The sequence below is a fragment of the Aptenodytes forsteri genome, unplaced genomic scaffold, assembly GCF_000699145.1.
Source record: "Aptenodytes forsteri isolate BGI_AS27 unplaced genomic scaffold, ASM69914v1 Scaffold2, whole genome shotgun sequence".
In the NCBI taxonomy this organism is placed as follows: Eukaryota; Metazoa; Chordata; class Aves; order Sphenisciformes; family Spheniscidae; genus Aptenodytes; species Aptenodytes forsteri.
The window spans coordinates 18,761,754-18,786,697 of record NW_008795695.1 but is presented as its reverse complement, the minus strand read 5'-3'; the positions used below and the strand labels follow the sequence as shown (position 1 = coordinate 18,786,697).

The 24,944-nt window shown below is 33.6% G+C and overlaps 1 protein-coding gene across 3 annotated transcripts in view; it reads right to left on the bottom strand.

Moving 5' to 3' along the window:
• The window catches only part of DMD (dystrophin), a 1,230,427-nt gene that overhangs the window by 703,072 nt on the left and 502,411 nt on the right, over positions 1–24,944 (bottom strand). For all 3 annotated transcript variants that reach the window (XM_009283051.2, XM_009283049.2, XM_009283050.2), the window contains one exon: positions 12,269–12,463. In XM_009283051.2, the coding sequence (XP_009281326.1) occupies positions 12,269–12,463 (195 nt within the window). The remainder of the gene's footprint in view (positions 1–12,268; positions 12,464–24,944) is intronic.

Genomic DNA, 24,944 nt, shown 5'->3' with positions numbered 1-24,944 from the left:
TAGTCTACTATCCAAATAGGCATAATTTGGTACATCTCTGATTTCCTTGTTCTTTACCAGAAAGACGACACAAAGATTTTTTTGAATCAGCCAAAAACCATGAGTTACATAAGCTTACTTTGCAGCCCCACATTATAAGTATCAAAAACAGAGAAATAAATGCAGGTTTTGGAGGAAAAACATGCCTTTTATGCAACTGATTTACACAGGTGTCATTTATTTACAGTCCTGGTAACATACATCATATGTAGCATTACCAGAGAGGAAACAAAAGCAAAATTAATGTTTCTGAAATGCATTTAATAATTAATTCTTTAAATTTTCATTTCCATTTCTTGTAGGTGGCCTCTTCCAGCCTCAGTGAGACAAGGCACATGATACTTGTGCTCCTCTGGGGATTTTATTTTTCTCTCTGTGGTATTTGTGTCTGGAAGGAAAATATTCTCTCTTCCAGACTAGTCAAGACATCAACGTAAGGCAAGAACATGTCAATTGCTGATTTCCTTCAGCCAAACAAAAATCCATTCTTCAGTGAAATGAAGTCAATGGACTTCATTTGAAAAGCTACAGCCATGGTTCCTTACAATGGTGAATTTTGCATTATAACTCTTGCTGCCTGAATAAAATGCAGCCAAGCATGAAAGAATTCAAATGTTTTGGACTGATGACTGCATCAATTTGCTTTTAGTCTAAAGTTAGACTTTCTTTCCCTAAAATTTTTAAAGTTAAGATTTTCTCCTTTTCTCTAATGAAAGGTTAACAACTATGCTAATTTGTGCATTCAAAACAATAATTTGGATAATGCAAAGAAAGCTCACAAAAATCTGTACCAAACTATACAAAGGATATGATATACCACTGAGCCACTAAAAGCCTCAGATAATTCTTGAGATAGGTATATTCAAATAGCAGTGTAAAAATAAATGTCTCCCTGCTCCATTAGGAGTTATAATATTTAGCCATTTCTTACCATTCCTGCTTTTTAATTAATTCTTAATACAGGCATGCACATGTCTCACTGCAACTGCTGCACAAAGAAAGGAATGTTCTCCGGATAAAAATCTACAGTCATATTCAGCTTTTACCATAGAATCATAGAATGGTTTGGGTTGGAAGGGAACTTCAATGACCATCTGGTCCAAACCCCTGCCATGGGCAGGGACATCTTTCACTAGATCAGGTTGCTCAAAGTCCTGTCCAGCCTGACCTTCAACACTTCCAATGATGGGACATCCACAACTTCTGTGAGCAACCTTTCTCCAACCATTTCTTCAAACTCCCTAAATTTCCAATACCACTACCTATAACTCTTCTGTTCTGTTTCCGTCTCTTATTTCTTCTGAAATACATAAGCCTCAGAATGAATACTGTGAACTTGTAGCTAAGAACTTATCAGACCAACTGACCAAAGCCTCTTAGTCTCGTTTAACACAAAAACATTCTTCAATTGCTGCACACAACTCTGCAGCAACTTTGTTCCAGAGATAAGGGAGAATGCTGATTTGACAGAGTTACGAGAAGTACAAATTGCTAGTTTGTGTGTGAGAAGCTCTTTCACACTACCAGCACTTTTAAAAGGAGGCAGGGATCAAAGGATGTTGTGTTATTTTGCAGTAAGCAGAAAAATAATGAGTGGTAGAAAGCCAAACAAAAAAAGAAAATTAGAATTGCCCTCTAACACTCTGTCACAGTCTGGTTAAACCCTGTAGCTAGAAACTGATGGTTCTATTTCACCATGCACAAAAAAATCAGATTTGCCTTTCCTTCATTTGTGAACAGCAGGCATCAAATTTGAAGTAATACAGGAGAGATTTTGGAGGTTATAATTTACCAGAAACAGAAGAAAAAAGACCATTAGCATGAGTGGACTCTTCCTCGATCTGTTGCCATTCTTGTCATGGCAAATGAATCTATCCAAAGAGTCCCTCAGCCATTCTCTCACATGGATTCAGATAGGCATAGGAAGTCAGCGCTGAACATTTCTATTTTATTTCCCCATGGGTGGTTAGGAATAAGAATGCTGTATTTATTTAGGTGCAACAGAATTCCAATCTACACGCACGCTATCCAATGGAGTTATTAAAGAAAATAAAAACTGTACTAAGCATTGTCAAACATAATATTCCACCACATTGTTTTGCCTTCCCTGCATCTCCACTAAAACATGTCTCAGATATATAGCTTGTGTTTGGTAATACAAATGAAAAGTAGAATTGTCTTTTACTAGTTTCTGCCAGAGACAGAAACACAGCTAGCCAATTCAATTTTGGAAGAAAAAGTATGATAAAATATGTTTTCATGTATTTTAACTACAACTAGATTAACAAGGATAACTTTCCTTGTTCAGTGTCCTTCTCACCTAATTTGAAGGACAGGCATCTCATTTATATGCCAATGCATTACAAAAAGGATGAAATAGAGGTCCAATCCTGCAAACTTCTGCTCATTGGAATAATCTCAACTATACAAGCTGAAGTCCAGAGAACATTCTTGTGATAGCATCCTTTACAGCTAGGAAAAAAAAGTCCCTTTTTGTAACAGTTTGTTGCTTTTCTCTGCAATATTTTAAAGGTAACAAAATTTCAAATAATACATTTTAAAAAGACACGATCTTATAAAAAGGGAACTATTTGAAGAGTCTAGTAATCACAAATTATAACAATTTAAATGTAGTTTAAAGGAGAGTTTTGTTTATGAAAACTCGACACCAAGATTTTACTTTCATCTTTAAGTAACTTTTACTAGTATTACTGAATATGATGATGATCAGTATTGCTGAAGATGAGGGGCTATATTCCTTTCTATTTTCTGTTTGTGGCTTTAATAGTTCTTTGTAAGAAATAATGACACCTGAACTTTTTATCCTGGATATAATACTCACTTAATAAAAAACTAAAGATCACAGCTCCAGTTCATTTTGTTAAATTTTTGGGGTTTTGTGCTCAATTTTTTGATGGAATTCACTTTTAAAATATTCTTCACATTTTAATTAATATATGTATTACTTATTTTAATTTTAAATATTCTACAATTCTTGAGCTAAGTCAATCTTGAAATGAATAGATCTATGCTTAGAATCTAGCAAGTAGAGTGAAAGCAAGCAAGAATTAAGCCAGATGCACAAAGTCAATCAAATTGTAAAGAAGAGAGAGTGTCTTGAGGAATCTGCTACCTCACATTTCTACTCATTATTACAACACATGATCTTTGGCACAATTTTCCGACTCTAAATCTGTTAACTTACATGCTTTTTGCACAAAGTAAATAATGCAAGAAACAGGAATGTACTTTGAATTCATGTAATTATTTTATACAGTAAAATACATTGCAGAATTATGTAAGAAAAAAGATATTTTAAATCTGAAAATTATTATTACATATTCAGAAAGGCTAGAAAATGTTGATTTTAACCTTAATATGCTAAGGAAGATATGGAAACAACTTCAACAGATACTACTTGAGAGAAGTAGGAAATAAGCCATCAATTTTTGAAATACCATGATAAAACATAAATTACCAATAAATCAAAAGTTAAAGGTTTATAGTGACAGCAGATCTTTCCACATTATTGCTATCACCAAAGCAATGAAATTCTAGAAAATTTGAATTATTTTATTTTTGTTTGGATTGTCTTCTCTTACGTGTTCTGATAGAGTATGTTCTGAATATAACATGATATTCAGACAGTAAGATATTTATGATTTACTATTAAGTATCTAGAAATATTATTTCTCTGTCATAGTATCTAGAAATACTATTTCTCTGGCATAGGAATTTAAGTCATGGACCAAGAAATCTATTTCATGTTATACACCTTAGCATTTATGTATGTTATTCAGCTAACTAAAAAATGATGTTCCAAATACATAATGGAAAAAAACCCAAAAGCTTAGAATTCCACATATTCAAAATGCAGAAAAGACAAAAACTCAAAAGTTTTGCATATCATTATTTACATTTCCTGTCCTTTCATTTCCCTTTACTTCCCAACTCAGAAATGGTTCCCTCGAGCAATCATCAGGAAAAAAGCCTGAGCCCTATAGTCCCAGGTGGAGCATGCTGAGGTTCTGAGACTGTCTTGTGTACGTATAATTTGGTCACTGCTAGGAGCTGCAGGAGAACTGAGTAAGCTGCAGGGACAAAATCTTTAATAGGCAATATGAAAACAATGATTTGGAAAAGGAGTGTCAAAATTGGCCATTAATTTCACTGGGATGGCAAAAAGCATAAACCTGGTACAAAAATTATACTATGTCAAATTTCACATCCCTGGGAAATGATGGTTAAAAAAGTGTATCTCTTGATGTTTTTTGGTTAAACTTGGAAAATAATGGGGTTTTTTTCCGCTATCCGTTTCCTGGAATGGAACAAATAATTTTCTTGAAATCTTTACAAATGAAACAAAAGAAATGTAATACAGACATTCAGCAAAGGAAATTTCAGCCCTGTTGATTCAAATATACCATAGTTTTACACGTTTGGGTTTTCCTGTATGGAGTATCACACAGCTTCAGTAACAATTCAGAATGAAAAATGGATACTAAGTAATCCAAAATCTATTTCCTTTCATAAACAACGAGTCCCTCTTAATTTAAACAAATACCCACTTGTGTCAGTGTTATTAAAAAAAGTTTTGATAAATGACCTCCTTTGTCATGACATCAATTATTCTTACCTCTCCAAAAAATTTCATCAACTTAGTCTCTTCTCATGTAGGTCTTGTTTACATGCCTCTGACCTTTATTTTGCCCTTCTCTGAATATTTTCTAATTATTTTATATACTTTCAAAATATTTCATATTCTTTTAAAATTAAACATAATATACACAGCAAAGCTGTACTACTTACTCAGAAAGTGTTCTATTCTGAATATAATTTTTTAACTCTTGCTACAGAACAACAACTGCGTTTCTGGATAAAAATGAACACTGAGACAATATTTTGAAGGTAAAATTCAGTCCACAATAATATCTGAGACTCTGCTGCAATAATATCTGAGTGTCAGCTGTAATTGAACTTATTCCTTTTGCTATGCCTTATATTTTACCTGTCTGCCACCATTTTGCTATCATTGTTCTGCTCCATTATTTAGCACTGCTGAAATTTTTTTGGCTGTTCATTCCTTTTTCTTGGTTTTAATCAAACTAAATTGTCATTTTCAATTTGTTCCAATTTACTGCACGCTTTACCCAAATATTTAATAACTGCATCAAACAATACTAGTTTTCATGCAGGTTTTAAGTGTTACCCTACTAGTAACCTTCTTCCAAGCATAAATTTTGGTATACAATAAAGTTGCTGCAGAGATGTGTGGAGCTAGTAGGCAGAAGCTTTTAGTCTTAGAAAGCTGTCATAAACCCAACAGACTTCCTGGACACTTTGAACTAAACTGAAGCTCTTCCCATCCCATGAGTAGGAAGGCCTTCTCTCTCTCCTCCCTTTCTTTAAGTTCTGTATTCTAATAGGTGTCTTCTGTGTATGTCAACTTGACTTCTAACTCTGCAACTCCTCATTTTTCTTAAAGAAACTTTTAAAATACCCGTATAAACGTCAGCTGTAATTGAACTTATTCCTTTTGCTATGCCTTATATTTTACCTGTCTGCCACCATTTTGCTATCATTGTTCTGCTCCATTATTTAGCACTGCTGAAATTTTTTTGGCTGTTCATTCCTTTTTCTTGGTTTTAATCAAACTAAATTGTCATTTTCAATTTGTTCCAATTTACTGCACGCTTTACCCAAATATTTAATAACTGCATCAAACAATACTAGTTTTCATGCAGGTTTTAAGTGTTACCCTACTAGTAACCTTCTTCCAAGCATAAATTTTGGTATACAATAAAGTTGCTGCAGAGATGTGTGGAGCTAGTAGGCAGAAGCTTTTAGTCTTAGAAAGCTGTCATAAACCCAACAGACTTCCTGGACACTTTGAACTAAACTGAAGCTCTTCCCATCCCATGAGTAGGAAGGCCTTCTCTCTCTCCTCCCTTTCTTTAAGTTCTGTATTCTAATAGGTGTCTTCTGTGTATGTCAACTTGACTTCTAACTCTGCAACTCCTCATTTTTCTTAAAGAAACTTTTAAAATACCCATATAAACTACTTACCAATTTCTCTTTATTCAGCATTTATGAATTCTTCTCATTCTACTAATGAATTTTTTTTTAAACACATCACCCAAACCATCTCATGTCTAGGTAATATGTTCTACAATTCTATTGCAACGAACTTGATTTAAAATCAGTATTTTAGAACCACGGGTATAACAGAGTGTACTGATATATTATTGGTAGTGCTACTATGAAGTGACAGGGAGATAATGATAATTATCCAAATCATTTTCTCCTCGAAATTACTTGAGAAATATTTTAAAAACAACAAGCACTTAAGACAAAATCTGAATGCCTCTAAGTGACAAAATGTGGTTGTCATTTTATAACCAATAAAAGTTACTACACTGTACTTACTATTTTATAAAATATAAGAACCAAAATCATTATGAAAATGGGACAGCAATGCTCTGCAATAATTGTATACAAAACCCCACACAGAAAACAAAAGAAAAAAATACTCTGGGTTCCTAAAGCTCTAGGGCTGCAAATACTATAATATGTTATTCTTTGCCAAAAAAAAGGAAAAGAAACATTCCATAAAGCCCCTTATGACTACTAATTTGAATCCATAGGTCCTGAGAAATGTGATTTACATTTAGCACACTAAAGGAAATACTTATAAATAAAATGAGAATGGCAGACGTCTTGTCTCTGGGATGATTCATAATAAGGAACATGTTTCCTCCCTTGTCACCAATCTATCATCTAAAGTGAAAGCTGGCTGGGTCCGTGTCATTACTCAACAAACCTCATCTGGCTTTCCCAGCATAACATCTCACACTCAGCCTTCCTTACTCAGGTCTACCTAAACCTTGGTTTTATATGCTCAGGCCATGAATAATTAAGGTATTCAATGTTATTAATCTGAATATAAGAAATCTCAGCGGATAAAAATATTAAATGCCTCCAAATCTTCCAAGATTATATCCCTTGAATATAAAAGAGACAACATCTTCACAAAACCTCATCTTTGACTAAAATTTTGCATATTTAAAGAACGGGGGAAATGTAATTGAAATGTTAAAAGCTGCCAGGACACACCTAAGCACTCAAGTAGCCTTCTTTTCAGTAGGTCTGAATATCAGCTCATCTCATCCGCCCAAGAAGGCACTTAGTGTGTTTGACATGTTTAAATAATCAAATGAAGAGTAATATATGTGCCTACATATATTGAAATTGTATGGGTTTTTTAACCAAGTAGATCAATTTTCTAAATATTGAAAATGGATGAAACACATCTATGCACTTTAGAATTGGTAAGTGGCATATGCCTAAATGTTTAGAATTCATGGCCTATGGACAGGCATACAATTTCCGATTTATATGTCAGATTTTTGCTTTTGTTTAGAGCACAGCTGCTACAGACAAAGAAAGGTAATACAGCTGACCTTCTATAAATGAAATCCACAACTGGATGGCATAAGTGTGTCCAAGAAAAAAAAAAAGAGGTCGTGTATATATGTGTATGCGCAAACCCACGTATCTCACACACATACCCCATCTATCTTTCATGTTGAAGAGAAAAGCTTCAAGCAGTTAGTTATCAACAATGCCTTGGGAGATTTTGTAACATGGTTAACAGAAGTGCACAAAGCTTTAATTTTTAAGAAAAAAGGATAACAGAAAATCATTAGCAGCTGAAGTGACAGTAGCCTTTGGGGAATGATCCATCTCATTGCTCTTGCAAAGAGAATCTGAGTGCTAGAGACTCGAACACCAGTTCATTTTCACTACCTCGAATTTGTCTTTATCTGCCAGAGAAAGACAACTTTCTGTGAAAATTCAGTTCCTTGGCTATTTGTGTACAAATCAGCCACCAAGCACTGCATTACTGACAGATCTAGGTGGAGAGTGCATTTGATTACACTCAGTTCTAAGTTATGGTTAATTGGATTTTGCTGAGCTACAGCAGAAAACCACTCTGAATATCACGTTAGGTGATGTTTCTTGATAAGAATCACTTAATGCATGCCAAATATGGACTCCAATGTGCAAAATTCAAAATATATTTTTGGCAGCCCAAACATATGTAGAATGATGCTTTATAATTTTATGAATAGCAGATTTGTTACAGTATTTCATGCTTTTTGTACTAACGTGAAAACCAGCACCCGCACAGTTGTTAGTAATCATGAATGGCTGGAAATATTCCCCAAATTACTTATAACTTTAAAATCCATATAGAACTATGAGTTACAATATCTAGTATGGGTATTACTGGTTTAATAAACCATTTTGAAAGGGGATTCTGGCTGCCAGAATCATGGATGTGTAATGTTTACAGTAAATTCCCTGTCTTCTGAGATAAGACACAGTAGAAAACTGTGCAAAAGAAGTACTCTATGTGTCAGTAGATGAAAGAAAAGAATTATGAAACAAAGGGAAAAAGAAGAGGAAAAAAAAATAACCAGAGCATAAAAATACCTCTATTTAAAAAAACAAAACCATCAAACAACCTACTTTTTAATGAACTAAATAAAGAGCCTACTGGAAATACACAAGAAGATGAACTAGAAAAAGAACTCTTAGAGCGATTATGCAAGAAGTTACATACATAAGAAACCTCTTTCTCAAAGAGCCAGATGGCTTTCCATATTAAAACTGTTACATCATTGAAAAATATTATTGCTAAATTTATAATTATATTCTACAATACAATGTTCCTGCTAAAATTAAAAAAGATTAAAGAAAAAAAATGAAAAAGAAATGCCTGATATGTATGGGCCCTACTACAGGTTTGCAGCATTAATTATATAAAGCAAGTAGCCTCAGAAAATAAGTTTTGAAATCACAGTTAATATAATTAAGTCATGACCAAGCACAACTATGCCATGATTATGACAGAGATTGTTAACATGAAATTCTACTAAACAGTTTCTCACATATGGCTATAAACGCAAATTAGACTTCCTAAATTCCAGGTAGACTGTTTCATTCTAGCACAGTCATTTTTGCTATGTGTTAGCAAACAGAAATATGTGTTAGTTTTAATTCTCAAGTTAATAAATGTATTTATTTCAGTGGGTACATCTCCCACCAAATAATCTGGAGGTTGGACAAGACAAGTAGCTTGCATGAGATAATCACCACACAGGAAAACTTTGGCTTACTAGGAGCAATATAACTTGATTTTCTAAAACCAGATTAAGCTGACTATGTGCAAATTTGTACGTTCATTTAACTTTCAGGAAGCATTTGGAACATCCATTGCAAGTAAGGATAATTAGCTAAAATCTGAAGGCATTTTATCCCTACACTTGATCACGTAATGAAATCCATTGTAATTACAACCAATTCTATATGGGGAACTCAAAGATTATGAACTCCATCAATATGAACATCATCAATAGCAGACAGAAGTACCATAATGTTTGTGCTTATAACAAAATTTGTCCTATTTTGAGAGTATATCATTAAGCCCAATTTACTAACCCTTCAATCTGTGAACCGTGATTTTCCATACAATCAATTGGAGTTTCATCTTTGACAGAATTGTAGTGTTTAAATTGTTTGAGAATACTGTGAGTAAGTATGGTGATGAACAAAAACAGAGGTACTATATGTCCTAATACTTAGAAGAGCTTGTAATAGGATAATGGAAATATTGCAATTGCTCACTTTATGAGATAAAGAGACAAGACCTGGTTTCTCTATCTCATTTTTCCACTCCCTAAAACTTGAAATGAAGAGAACAACATTCCTATGAACGGGTTTCAGCAGATTTACTAAATGTGCCCATGAAACCATTATAATTTACTACATGTTAGAAGTTATCAGATTTTTGCTGCAAAAACTCTTATTTTGATATTTTACGTTCCTTTGATATAAAAAGTCAGTCCTAGAATTATCTATGGCAATTAATAAAAACAATTTTTAATTTGTATTTGGTATTTATCCTATTGGATAAATAAGCAATGGATTTAAGTCTTAATATATATATTCACTTTGGAGAAAAATGTTCAAAGCAGCTACCACTGAAAGATTCTTGTAAATAAACTTATTTTTCCTTTTAAGGATTAATTAAAATGGATTCTTTCTGAATGGGAGTGAAAAAAAATCACAAAGTAAGTTTTAAAACACAGAGTTATTCATGACAGTTCTGTAATTTGATTCATGCAAATCTGTCAGGGATAAAAATCAACCACAATTTAATTTCAAACCTTTCCCAACCAGCTGCTGAACAATTTATGCACTACTTTTCTATTTTTACTGCAGGATGATGACAATGATGAATGCTTTTTCCTTGGAAATAAATATTCATTAAGCAGGCTCAGATCAAAACTATACCCTTCCAAAAGCCCATGAATGTACAAGATCCATTTACCTCTTCTAAGAGATTTATTTGGGAGGAAGATGGAACTGTGCCCACAAATGCATCTCATAACAATTTAATAGTTCAGTTAAATTAAACCTATGGCAATACTTACTTGTAACCTCAGTAATCAATATTATTAAAGTTGGTGTCAACTCCGATAATACCAAATATATGTGGGTGAACAGCAGATTAGTTATGGACATAAATCAGATAAAGATAGCCCAAATGTAAAGCATTAAGAAGCACTAAAAGGAAGTCAGCTGCCAGTAAACTGTTTGAGGTAGGTCACTGGTTTTCCATCCAATCTAGTAATGAACATACGTTCATAGACATGGACCAATTGGCAGCTCGTTAGCCATGATTTACATAGTCTATGACTTTTTTTGTGCAGAAGAATCATTCTATCAAAAGGGATTGTTTAAAATGAAGAATGACAATAACATCGGCATGTTGTGTGCTTCAATACTCAGAACCGCTTCAATCTACTGGTACTAAATCAGAAGTGGTAAAAGGAACGGCCTACTGTTACTTCACACAGTCCTATTATCAGTTATGTGCTTCCTTTGCTCCAACACTTCACTGTTGTGCTTTACTAGACATACTATACAGCCTTGCTAGGAAACTGAAAACACCCTAATTTTCAAGAGCTAATAAAGAATATCTATATGTGTGTGTATGTGTATATACAGATGCCTAAAATGTATAAGATCTATGAATGTATATGAATTGTAAATAGATGTGATTTTATAGAAGCTAGTAACAGCATATGGATGTGGTTTTGTTACATTTCCTCTGCTGTGGAAAGAGATAAATGGGCTGCTACAGAGGACAATTCAGAGCACCTAACCAGAGCCCCTGCCCTGATTCTCCCTCTAAGCTTCTTTCTTATAGCTGACTGTAGGCAAATTCCAGCCTCTTTAGGCTAATGCTTCCTTTTGTTAAAACCTTTCCTTCCCCCAAAATAATCACAGAAAAATGGAAATGTGGTCTTCTCTTCATGCTGAATGACAATTTGAAATTGCTGTAATTATATACAGCACTTAAGCACGATTTTTTACAAGGCTTTCCTCACACAAACATTATTCTGCAAAAGCTGATAACTCATTCATCTACTTAGACTTACAACTTTAATCTTATTCTCTTCTTATGTCAATTCTGTGTTGGAAAAACTCCACCACTTTCAAAGGATTTCACTGTCGCAAGCGATGAAGAAACCAGACAGTAATATTTAAAGTCATATCAACAAAACTGAATTAGATTTTTCTTAACTACACTATCTACCTACTGGACAACATTTTCTGTTTAGTTAATTAAACTGTAATAGTTGCACAGAGTACAGCACCAATCAGACTTCAAGCTTTTTTGGTCTAGCATGGAATGGAACAGCTAAATTTTACTTGGTTTTGTTGCTGTTTTAATAAAAAATATATTTAAATCAAACACTAAAGTAAAGCTGCCAAGATTGGGTGTGGATAGGGTTATTACTAATTACTTCAAATTACAAACACACAAACAAAACTTTAACCACAAATTCACAAATTTCAAATATATAACTGTCCCTCTCCATCCTTTCTCTCCCATTCAAGGACGTACTTTACAGATACCCTAATGCTCTTGTCCTCCAAATACAGGTGGAAACAGATAAAAATAAATGAACCCTTCAGTGGTCTTATATTTTGCACCAATGTGCCCTCATATATAAACATGCATTTATGCACACATCACAGAGAGGGGCTGAGCACTTATAAAACAGATGTCTCTGAGAGTGAGCGCAGGCTGCCGATATACAGAAGCCCCAAAATAACGGAAACTTATCGTTGTAAGAAAAGCTCTCTATCTTACCTTGAGACACTCTTCTTGTTTGATGAGATCCTCACAATCCTTAGCCTGCAGAACAGGAGAATTAAGGCGCTCCTCTACTTCAGACAAGGCTTGCAGAAGGTGAAGGATCTCTGCCAGGTATGTAGAAGGCACATGAGTGGTTTCCACAGTCATAGTTTCAGTCACCACAAAAGTTGTATCTTCACGAACTGTTTGCTAGTATAGATATACAACAGAATGCTTCCTTTAGTTTCTTAACACTACACAAATTTATAACAATGCAATTTCCAGTTCACAACCTAGAAACAATTAAAAATAATTTCGAAGGACAAATGCAGGAAATATTTGAGGTTTCTGACATAGATCACTCACACTCCACTAGTCTGTTTGAAATGGCAGGTACTAAAATTAATCCAGGCAAAAGTGTACAAACTTTTCTTCTACTCTCCAAAGAAATGAAGATAGGAAATGTAAGAGTACTCTGAGATTACGGTGTTACTGAGATTTTAGTGCTAGCCCTTTCATTTTAAACTATCACACCTCCTTAAGAATTTGTCCTTCATTATAGAAATTCCATGCATGTGAGGCCTAACATACTAAGTCATTTCAAGGTGTTAAGTAAAATAATGACTTGTGTAATAGACACAATTTCTTAAATAACATGCAATACAAAACAACTAGTCAACTCAGCACTTTCAACACTGTACTAAAACCTTTCTTTTTAAACTAGAAAGTACAATTTGGAATTTCGTTATTTGAAAGGTCTTTAATGCATTCATATTTCTAAAAGAAATCCCAGCAACACACCTCTTCAAGAAATTAAGATTTTATTATTTTTTTTTATCTGGACAAATATGAAATAGACACCCTGTTCTGAAAGCACATGCGTACACCAAGTGTAAAGAAATCCCAGAATATTTTGGTTCCAAGAAAATAGATAGTTGGTCTATGGCATTTGGAAAGGTACTGACATATAAGGTGACAAAATAGCGACTGTTTATATAAATTCTCTACATTTCTGATTTGGTATGTTTATGGATCATAAATAAAAAATAATCCCAAAAGTGTACTTTGGAGCAGGGAGAACTGTGATTGCTTCTTTTAACTAAACTCCAAATACATGATCACCTGCATCTCCATTAGAAAAGGCAAAAATTAAAAGATGTAAATTATTTGTGATTTCATAAGCATGTTATTATTTATTTGTTTTGTCACAGTACATAGGATTCCTAGTGTGGGACCAAGGTCCATTGTGCTTGATGTCAGTCTTCTCAAAAATATAAACTTTATTTATTGAGACCTCAAAGAAATTTTACAAGCAATTGCTGATAAACTTTCTTTCAAAAATCATATTATTTAGATGCTCCAGTCCTAATACAGATAATCACGGATTTTTGGAGCCATATATGTGAAAGACAATGGATCAACCATCCTGAAGAAAACAGTATCATTAGTTAGCTACACAGTATGTAAAAGAAAACAAATATAAACATTACCTTGCACATACTACCTCAGCAAGGTGTCTCATTTTAATTTATCTATTTGCCCTGTCCATCCTCTCATGACATGTTTCTCTCTTGTTACTGGGCTGAGTCATCTGGTTCTTCAATTTTCTTTAGAGTCTTAAAATATGCATATACACACTCTAGAAGATGTATGCACATCACATATAAAGCCCATAAAGTTATCTGTAGACTTGTGTTATTCTGCTGCATTTCTTATGCAAATTTAATTGCTTTGCTTACACTTTTCTCACTAAATAAATTTCTCAGTACATCTGCTAACACTGAAACCTCTCTAATTACCATATCACTACTATCATTTTTATTATTTAAAATAAATTGCTTAAAAAAAATTCTGTTTGCCCCCCATATGTTTCATGAATCACATGGTCTGCAAAAATAACAGTTTACCCCAGTAAACCTAAAGAAAAAGCTGTCCTAGTTGATTAGAAAATGGGAGATTCTCATGAGGCCACTGAGGCATGCAGCAACATATTTTCATTCCTTGAGACTACACTGTGACACTTCTACATGTAGCAAAGAACTTTTAGATGAGGAACACAGGAAGAATCGTATTTTTCTTTTTGACTGAGAAGACAGAATATTTATATTCACAGTAATGAAAAGAGCATGCTAGATGTGCAAGGTTATTCACTCAAAATGAGGTCACATGAATATGTAAACTGACACACAAAATATAATTAGTTTCTATAGTTTTATTAGTTTAATTTATTTTTTTAACCCAAATTTAAGCTAATAACTATGTATTCATGTACACATACATGTACACACATACATGTATAAATGTGTACATAAAATAAAATCTGTGCCTTCTTGCTTTAAATAATTCCTGGAACCAGAAAAAAGTCAAGCGGAAGTCTGATGTGTGAATACTTCATGGATATCATGCTTAATTATTTATACTAGTGCCAAAACTGGGTCTCTTTCAAACAGTGCTACAAAGAACTCATATAAAAGCACTCTTCAAGGCAAAATTAACTAAAATCTGAAGACAGGACTGAACCTTATATGACATACATAGTTTAGTAATCCCTCAAAATACGTGTAATATTTAACTAGCATCAATGTTAATGAGATGTATGCAACCATATATTCATGCTGCCCTTCACAGAAAATTTTACATTCCTGTTTCTCACAGCTGGACAATTACTTGTATAGTTCTACCAGAAACATGACTCAGGAGATTTCTAGTTCAAGCAAACCATTAATGTTTATATTATTGGTTAAACTGTAAAGTACTACAAACACATAAACAAATAAATTGACTGATATTTGAAAGTAGAGGCCTACGAGAACCTGCCCTCATATTTGGCAACATTATTTAATACCTTATTCTAAAAAAAGAGTAACAACATAAATTAATTAGTTTCTGAACACTATTTAAATAAAAGAGTTGGAAATTTGATACAACTTTAGAAATCTAGGATTAAATTTCTTTGCCTTTAGTGGGTTTTTCAATAGGTCACAGGTGTTTCTTTCCTTCTATCTTTCCCTCATTGACAGTAACATAACAGAACCCAAGGCAGAAGTTGACATCTTGCACTAAGATATGAGGGATAGGCATTATCCAGAACCGACAATTTTAATCAGCCAAAAAAGGAAAAAAATTTTGGCTCATCCTATGTTTGCTGGAATTGCCATACTGTAGAAGATACAATGGGCAGAGTCCTTCCCTATATTCTGGACAAGCACCTTTACTTGAAATGCATAGCTGAAACTGAACCACATACTAACACTGTAATGAGAAGAAACTTTTTAAAAAAAGGAGATTGTAGCAGTTGGGAACCACTACTATTTAAAAGTAATATTTCTTCAATAAAGATATATGTAATTGCTAATGCCAAAATAGTTCATCAGAAGCAGGCTTGTTTAACACTTTATAAGGATTAAAAATAAATAGGAAAATGGAAATTAAAGTTTTAGATAACCATTTAAGAATGGTTTTGAGTAAGCTGAATCTGACAAAGTGGCAGAATACATTAGATAGTTACCTGAAAATACTCAAAACCAAATAATATTTGAAAATAATACAAAATACAAATAAACTGTTAAGACTGATGGGGAAATGCTGGTGTAAATGGCCATTTCCTATATTTTTATTTCTGCAGAATACATTCTTATTGATATTAATGTATTTTTGATTTTTACTTGATTGTCAGCAATATACTGATGTGCAAATTATTTCTAGTCTCTGAAAACAACTTCTTTTGGGTAAGGCTTAACAATTCATGCATTCCTTTTCACCAAGCGTTGTCATCACTAGAACAGTAAATTGAATTTTCTTCCCCCATTACATAATTTTAATTAAGGGATAGGATCCTTACATAAATATGACTACCTACACGTGACAAACCAATTTTATTGATAGTTAAGTCCTAGCAGGTGCAACACAGAGACAAGAAAGACGTCCATGAACTGGCCCTTACAGAGAAGACCAATAAGCAAGCAAACAAACAAACAAAACCCATCAAAAAAAAGAACTACAGGAATAATGCAGGTTTTGCCTACCAAATCAAACATTGCCCCAGAGAAATACCTGTGATGATTATTGCCTACATCTAGAACGGTATTACCTGGTGGCATCAGAACTAACTGGCCTTCAAGAATGCTGTTAATTTCCTTTTAGCACTGGAAAACTCAGTGTTAAAACACATTTCACCCATCTCAGTTTATCCATTTCCTCTTTCTGCAGAGGGAACAATGCCAACATCACTTTTACTGTTCAGCAGTTTACACCCAGAAAGCCTCCAACCTTTTTGTGTTAGGCCTTGACAATTGTTCTACTTTTGGTCCCTTTCTCACTGTAGGCCTCCAAACTCACAGCGACCTAGTGTGCTGTGCATTTGAGTTAATAACTTCACACAAACAGAATACATGGGAGGAGTAAAGCGGCAAAACACACCTATTGGCACTACTGTACCATGACACTGCTCCTAGCAGCATCCCCTTGAGTAGTTCAGGAAAAACAAACAAACATGTGCCTCCTCCTGAAGTGCACTAATGCTTGAGAAAGTATTCTTTACAAGCAGCTCTAAGATATATGAGAGTGTAAAAAAGTCAGTCACCATGGAGGAATAAACGTAGGTGTGCTGATACAAAAAAAAGAAGCAGCGAGCAGACACCTTCTGGACAAAGGCAGACATGCCTCAAAGAGGCCAATAAACTTTGGGACAGTTTATTGCTTTCTAGAGCAAACTCTAAACTACATGATATTAGCTAGCCCATGGTTAGCAACAATATATCAAATAAAGAATTAAAAACACAAAAGTATGATCAAATGCGGTCAGAGATCAATAAAATCACTTTCAAGTACATATTTATATGTAAAAAAGTTTTTATTCACCCCTTCCTATGACAACTGTAAGTGATGATGTCAGCGAACATTCAGAAAAAAAAATTCTGTGTCTACAGTATTGCTAGCACATCTTACCTGTAAGTGTGTATATATGTAGAAGGTAGATCAAAAATATATCAATAATATGGAATTTTCATTACGAGATTGGGTGGCCTTAGTCAATCAGAAAAAATTTATCTATCAGTACAGAAAGAAGCATCTCTTTCAAGTACAGAGACTCCGAAATCCTCACTAGAGGATTAAAAATTTATAAAATGCTTACATAATTCCATGAAGGCAAGGCCTTAAAAGGCATTTGGCAGCATTAAAATCTATTTAAAATAATATATTTTTTAAAAAAATCATATTTTCAAGTAAGTATGTAAATATTTTCTCATGTATATGATTTTTCTACTCATGTATGATTGCAGTCCACAAAAGCCTGCATGCTGCAATACTTAAAACATGTATTTTAATGCTTGTATCAGACTTTATTGGTGACTGATATAAAAATTGAAACTTTAAAAATACACATGATTATTTTCAGCACTGTTCTTGGACAGAGAGTGCTTTATGTCGTCACAATACTTCACTGCTAAGGCATACCTTACTGGTTAAGTGCTGCATTAACAGTTTCTATCCTATGATAAAATGAATCTATCTATTTTTTCTATACATAAAATGAAATAAAACTAGTTAAAATGAAACTATTCTTAATAATAGCATTAGTTAGAAAACATTTCAGTAAATTTTACATGCTAGGAATAGCAATAGAAAATTGCAGGATTTGTTTTTGAAAACCATCAATCAACAGGCATAGACCAGTGTGAACTTACTTCCCCTGTCTTATTTTTGACCTTCATGACTTGATTGAAATGCAAAGGTTTTCTCTGTAAGAAAAGGTCTGTTCCCTGTACCTTTAGGCTTAAGTTATGGGACATCTCCCAAAAACTCAGATAGTCATGCTACGCTCTGATGAGCTTTGTATGGTGGATTGGATAGATACCTGTGGTTGCTTGTGATACCTGTGGTTGCCTGGCTCAAAGACTTGGACTAATGCTTACTCCACCCCCAATTTTTTCTTTTTTTTTTTTTTTTCTTTGAGTGTGTTATTTTCACATTTAGATGAGGAAAAAAAAGGAAGATACAGACAAAAGCTATAACAATTAATTTTAAACATTAAAGCCAGAGCAATTCATCATTGTATCAGTTGTATTCATAGTTGTAACTTTGGTTTCTTTTTTTTTCTCTTTCTTTCTTTCTTTTTTTACCTTTCTGGTTTTTTTTTTCTTTCCCAGGAGGTAAATATATAGTTTAAACACTGTGACAAAGCATTTTGGTGCTGCAGCCAATCCTCTCTGTTCCGCACACCCTCATGCCTTTAGAGGCCTCCAAGATGTCAAACACAGCGGGTCAAGTGGTAAAATGAACAGCTTTGGCAATCCCTTTTCCTTTTCCAGTTGCTTAACAGTGCTCAGTGCTTTTGTTTTATTCTGGTTTAGATGATTGCCTCCAGATATGGACTCTCCTCAGGCTGAGGCACTGTTGTATACTGAACTTAGCTGCAGCTTATTTGAACACTTACCCATTGCTCCTTACTGAAGACCTGCTAGCATTCAAGCAAATAAGAGACTAACACAACTAGCACAAATTGGAAGTTCTAGCAGTTCTGCTGTTAGCTTTTAAGCCTCGCAGCTTCCATTGGTATCTATTTGTTAAGCAAAGAGGAAAAAAAATTCATTTCAACTATGGTGAGACTGGGACAATAGACTCTCATATGCTGTACTGTGTGTGATATAAACCAGCTCTTTCAGAAAATAAAAAAAGAAATAGAGCACTGTGCATCTTATGCCATAGCTGCAATGTTACCATGTCCTGAAGAAAAACAAAATCTAGAATTATGGCATAATTGACTAATTAGAACTACTGGGTTTTAGAAAATGTCTCGTTTTAAATAAATTACGTATATATGTTAATTACTTCTGATAAAGATGGCATATCTCAATCTTAATAATTGCAGTAGTTCAAAATTGACAAATAAAAGGAAATCTGTATGTCTCTGTTATGTGACTTTAAACAGATATTTGTAGCATTATAAAAGGAATTATTAAAAAAATAAAGACTATACCTCATAATCATTCAACAAACACTGCTCAGGCCATGTACAGTCGCTAGCATTTTGGGGGGAAGATAAGCCTTTAACTACCAGTGATTCAAAAGAGATAGCTATTCTCAATATTAGAAATCAGTAAATAAGCAAATGCTTGGGTACTCATGTTACATTTTGGAATGAAAAAAATCTGAACACGTTGCAAAATCTACATCCTGGGCTGGTTTTCAACAGATATTTAAAAATGTTACTTAGAATTTTAGAAGCGTTTACTTGGAAAACACTTTTGCAATTGATTTATATGTGTTACCTTCCAGTGGACAAAATGTATATGAAAGTTTTTATATGCTAACTATAGAATACATGAATCCATAGAGTTGTTAACTGTTTCTTGTATTCATCTTGTAATATTTTTCACAGCTCAAAAAATACATACAGATATTATAAAGGAAATGTCATACTTAAGGAAGTATCTAGTTGACACTTTAGAAGATTAAACTCTTCTACACAGTCCTATATCCTTGTAACCATGATGTCTAGTTGTGACAGTGTCTATTGATTCTGTTAAACCAGCATTATGTACTCAAATTCACCTGCACAGCAGGAAGTACCCGAAAGAATGGAAGGAATTTCAAATTATTTTTTATTCAAAATAGAATTTCAAAATTGTGTTTCTCGGAGAGTGGTAAGCTATAGAGAAGAAACCGTATATAGTGGCAGAACAAGCTTCTACACGATATGCTGGAAGGCAGCCTTCCTAGGATCAGACTTTGGTCAATGCCAACTTATTTAATGGCTGATTTATTAAGACTACAGAAGTGCCCTAATCTTAGACAGCATTTATGCATAAAACTTTAGGGCTGTCTTGAATAATATTATGTGTAACTCTACTGACTGATCACCAAGGAACCAATTAATGTTAAATAAAGCACAGATATGTTAGAATACAGTCCATCTGATGTCTAAATTGACTAAGCCATTTTGAAATGGACTGTTGATTTGTGATGCTAACTTTCCAGTTATTTATGCAAACTGCATCTGTCAACTGTTTGCTGAGATAATTTAGAAAATAATCTAAAAATACCATTAGAATACCACATAAGTGTTGAATGCTAAGAACTTCAAAGAGCAAGGTCCTAAACCTTAAACACTGACACTTTCCAGAAATGTTAAAAGGCATTATCTAATTATTTTCCATCTTTATTTCTTAAAATAACCTTACTCTACATTTATAGAGATGCAATCATACAGAATAATAATTGGGTTTGTCATTTAGGCTGATTTTGTTACTCCAAGACATAGATTTTTTTAAATAATGTGAATGAAATTGCTGTCAATCCAGCAGTTTTGAAAACTAATTAAATATACATACATGGATATTCAGCACTCACACTGTACATATACAGATTTACTTCCTTCTACACCTTTATGAATATACTCAGGAACATCCATGGAAAAAAAAAAAAAAGTGATGCACTGACATCCTTAATTGTAGACAGGAGATGAACATCATCTCTTCAAAAGGTATTGTCACTTAGGGCCAGATCAATCTGCAGCAGGTCTTTTCCCTTATTATTTAATTAAATATTATAGCCAAGTAATTTTGACACGAAATTCCTCACCATGTAATTTATTATGTTAATAAATTATGATATACTATATCAGAGAAAATAAGATGGCAATTAGCTGCCTAGTTTCCCAAATAACCAGGTAATTATAAGGAAGAAAATACTATACTAGTCCAAAGAATATTGAGAGACAACTGGGTGCTATGTCACACATGATTCTTTACCCAAAAGCTGTCAAGTCTTGTTTCCATCTCAACCATACAGAGAGCAATAAGAGATGCCTGTGGCGTGGCTAAGACTACATTCTTATAACTGCTTCATATAATTTAAAGACAGCATCCTAAATCAGCCTTAGTCCAAGTTGCAGCAAAAGTTTTCATTCCTATGTGACGAGGTAAAGCTGTTGAGTTTCACTTTCAAATGTAATTCAGATCACTGAAGTTCGTAACAGATAATGAAAAATGGCAAAGAAAAACCTTTTCTGTAAAGTTCTGTCATCTACAAGACAGGATTTTTTAACTTCACTCTATTAAAATACTGTAGATTTGCAGTGATGATAGTGAATACTGTACAGAATTAATAAGGAAATACGAGAAGACAAATATGCTTTAGAAGGAAGAACTCAAAATACTGTAGTAAACTGGTCCACTTTTACAAAAGAAGGCTATAGGTGGTCTCCACTTAAATTACCACAACAGAGTATGCATTCATTTTAGACACAGAGAAGGTAAAGTGCATTTTAAAATGCATCTATAAAACTAGCTGCTCTTCAGCTATATCGAAGACACTATTCATCTTCAGTGTACTTCCCATAGCCTTCTTATCTTAAATTAGACATAAAACTACAGTATTTGAAATACAATTAAATTATTTGGAATACATTTTCTAATAGCAATTTCCAGGTTGATGGGTGCTAGAAAATGGGTGTAAATATTCAGCTGTGATTCTCTTCCCAAAGATTCTCATTCATCCTCACCCTTTCTGCAGACCACAGTCAAAAAAGCCCAGTGTTTAGCTGTGCTTTGTAAAGCTATTTGTTTAAAAAGCTGCCACTGGAAAAGTCAGAAAAGTTAAATGGTGTCACAGGATCACCTCTGTCCTGTCCTTAAGAGACTCAAAGCACATAGGTGAAACAGATACTAATCCATCATTGTATAGTTCTTTTCTTTTGTCCAGTAGATATTTTCCTATTTTGCTTTTCTAACGCCTTTTCTCTCTCTTTTATTTGTCCTCTCTCCCACTCATCGTAGGAATTATGAAGAATTAGTTTGCCCCTTCTTCTTGGCGACCATTACTTGGTTATTTACTCAAAGAAATATCTAAGCAAGGATAAGAGAAGAAAACCACTCCATTCCACTGCTGCTGGTCATGAAAACTGTCGAAAACAACGATCGAAAACAATGGTAGCACATTACCACTGAAGTATCCATGTTATTTAGATGCAGACAGATAATTAGGACACCAAGTCCTGTGTTTATCTAACTGTGACAGATTTATTTCATTTGATGTTTGATTTATATTTTAGAAAATGTCTTTATATATAAACATATTTTAACAGTTAAAAAAAGAAGTTTAAATTTCATTAAATGAACTAAATAGAGCTCCACAGGGAAATATTCACTGAAAACAGCAAGATGCCCTTAAAAGACTGAACTTAAACAAATTCTTGCATTTCGATGTAAACTTGATCAGTCCTTAATCTGGTTCCAGAAGTTGATCACATACTCTCTCACCTGAAGCGATCATCCAGCTAGGAGACAGGTATTTTGAATTTCTGAATGCTTTACAGAATCTTAAACAGAACAATGTCTTTTGTTTGGAAAAATGAAGCTTATGATATTTATCTCATAATAAGTACTAAGCGTGCTGATATTTCATCCATATTGCAGGTAACTGTTGAACTGCTCAGATGAAATCACTTACCTGATAAATACATGTTTTGTACAGTTATTTTCCTTATTCATTCTTGTTCAATGCATAGTCTAATTGGTATGAAAAAGACAGTCTCTCCTGATGTTAATCATTTGTTCAAGTTTATTATTTTTCCCAGTATGGCCAAAATCCAGGCCCAAAGAGTTCAGTAGTAAAATGACCATAAATTTCAATAGAATGTTCATGTGTGTCACCAATGAAATTACTGAAATGACTTAGGGAAGCTTATTCTTTTGCTTGTATACGCGTCAATAGGTACCTAATTTTGACAGCTGTTAATAGGTTTCAAGAACAATATTCCTCCTGTCCTAAAAATACTCTGGCTTACTATTTACAGCACAGTTCAGCATATGCAATGGCAGAAAGAACGTTGGATAGCTTGATAAAATATGGTAATGGGACATATGAAATAAGAACTTACAGTGTAGGCTCTGCACCTGTGTTCATCTAGAAAATGTTTTCTCATGATAAAGGCCTTCAGTACTCTCTACACACAGAGTAATTTCAGTCAGCTCAATAAAATCTAAACTGAGCCATGACATAAACATGCTTATAGACTGCTGAAATGAAAGCATGGAAAAAAACCTTTAAAACAGGCATTAACTAAAGCTAATTTAATTAAATGTAATCAATATATCAATAACTGATTTTGATCCTGATTTGAGGTAAACTATCTGAATCTAGCTTTTTCTCTGCAACAGATTGCTGTTTTCATCACACTGGAACAGTGGCATAAACTGTTGCAGAAATATAGTAACTGGAAGATTTAGGTTTAGACTGTAGGAAAGGGGATTGTTAACTTTTCTGAAAATACTGTGTGACTGCCAAGGCTTAATGATTTTAGATTCTGCAGAGATAATCTAGAAATAAATGTCCCTCGACCTCTCTAGTGTTATAATTTTTACTGAAATCAATTTTTTAAAAACCAAACGTAATTTTAATATGCAAAAATTGCATACTGCTCTAGGATTAAACTTTAATGGCTTGGTTTTTGAGGAGTATCTTAAGCTTCCATGAATTTCAGTGGGATTTAGTGGTTAATCATCATTTTAAAACACGGTGGTAAAATATTCCACTCTTTACTAAGTTATTCAGATTTCACAACTGAAGTTACTACCGACTGATTTCAAATGGAAATTTTTAGCAGAAATAAATTAGAACACTAAACTTTTCTTAACACGGGAATCTGAAATCTGCCCCACTGAAAAACTGAATTTTCTGCCCACTATTTATTTTGCCACATATGAATAAAGACACTGGGTGGGAGAAGGAACTTGTAAGACAACGTGAACTCCAAAAACGTTTTCCCACTCAGTGTCATTTTAGGTTTTGTGCAGTTGTATTTATGTATTTGTGTACCATGTTTAATCTGTTGTTGCAATAAACCCACTTTTTTCCCCTATAGAATGTCACACATTACTCTCTGACAATTTTCACGTAGGGAGATGACCACTATACCAAATTGAATAATGTCTCAAAATTGGCATTAAACAGAACATGCAGTGTTTGAGGTAATATAACTACATGATACCTTATTATCAAAAGTAGTGACAGAAAATTCATTTTATATATATACATCCATATATATTTGTCAATTAGTTGCTGGATATTTACTGCTACGTATTTGTGAGACAACCAGAATTTTATGAGAATCTACCATGCTAGAGAGAATCAATTCTTATATGGTTATGGTTCCTATATTCTTCTGACAGATCTTCCCAACAAATACTGGGGAAAAGTAAAATCCAGGGGAGCATGATCATTCTAATTTCACACTTTGATATCAGACATATATTAGCTCCAACAAAGGTAAGGAATGCAATTCTGTCATTAAGCCACATAATTAAAGGTCTTCTTCAATGCAGTCTTGCTATGTTTATGGAATGAATCATAGTGAATTGCAAGATATACAGTACAACTAAATCCTCATTGATTTATAATAACAACTTTCAATTGTTAAATAAGTCTGTTATTGAATACATCATCAATTATAAATAACAAATGCAGCAGTTTTCTATTTCTTTTGCTTTAAAAATAAATTCCTTTTTGTATTTTTATTATATGGTTTTATTCAGTTGGTGGTTAACATAGAAAATCTCTGTGAAAGTTATTTTTGCTGGTATATGTATGTGTTCAAGTGACTAGTTTGAATTCTAATTTTTCTTTTCTATTTTAAAGTCTTGCACAAACAATTAATTAATCCTCACAACATCCCTGTGAGGTAGGTACT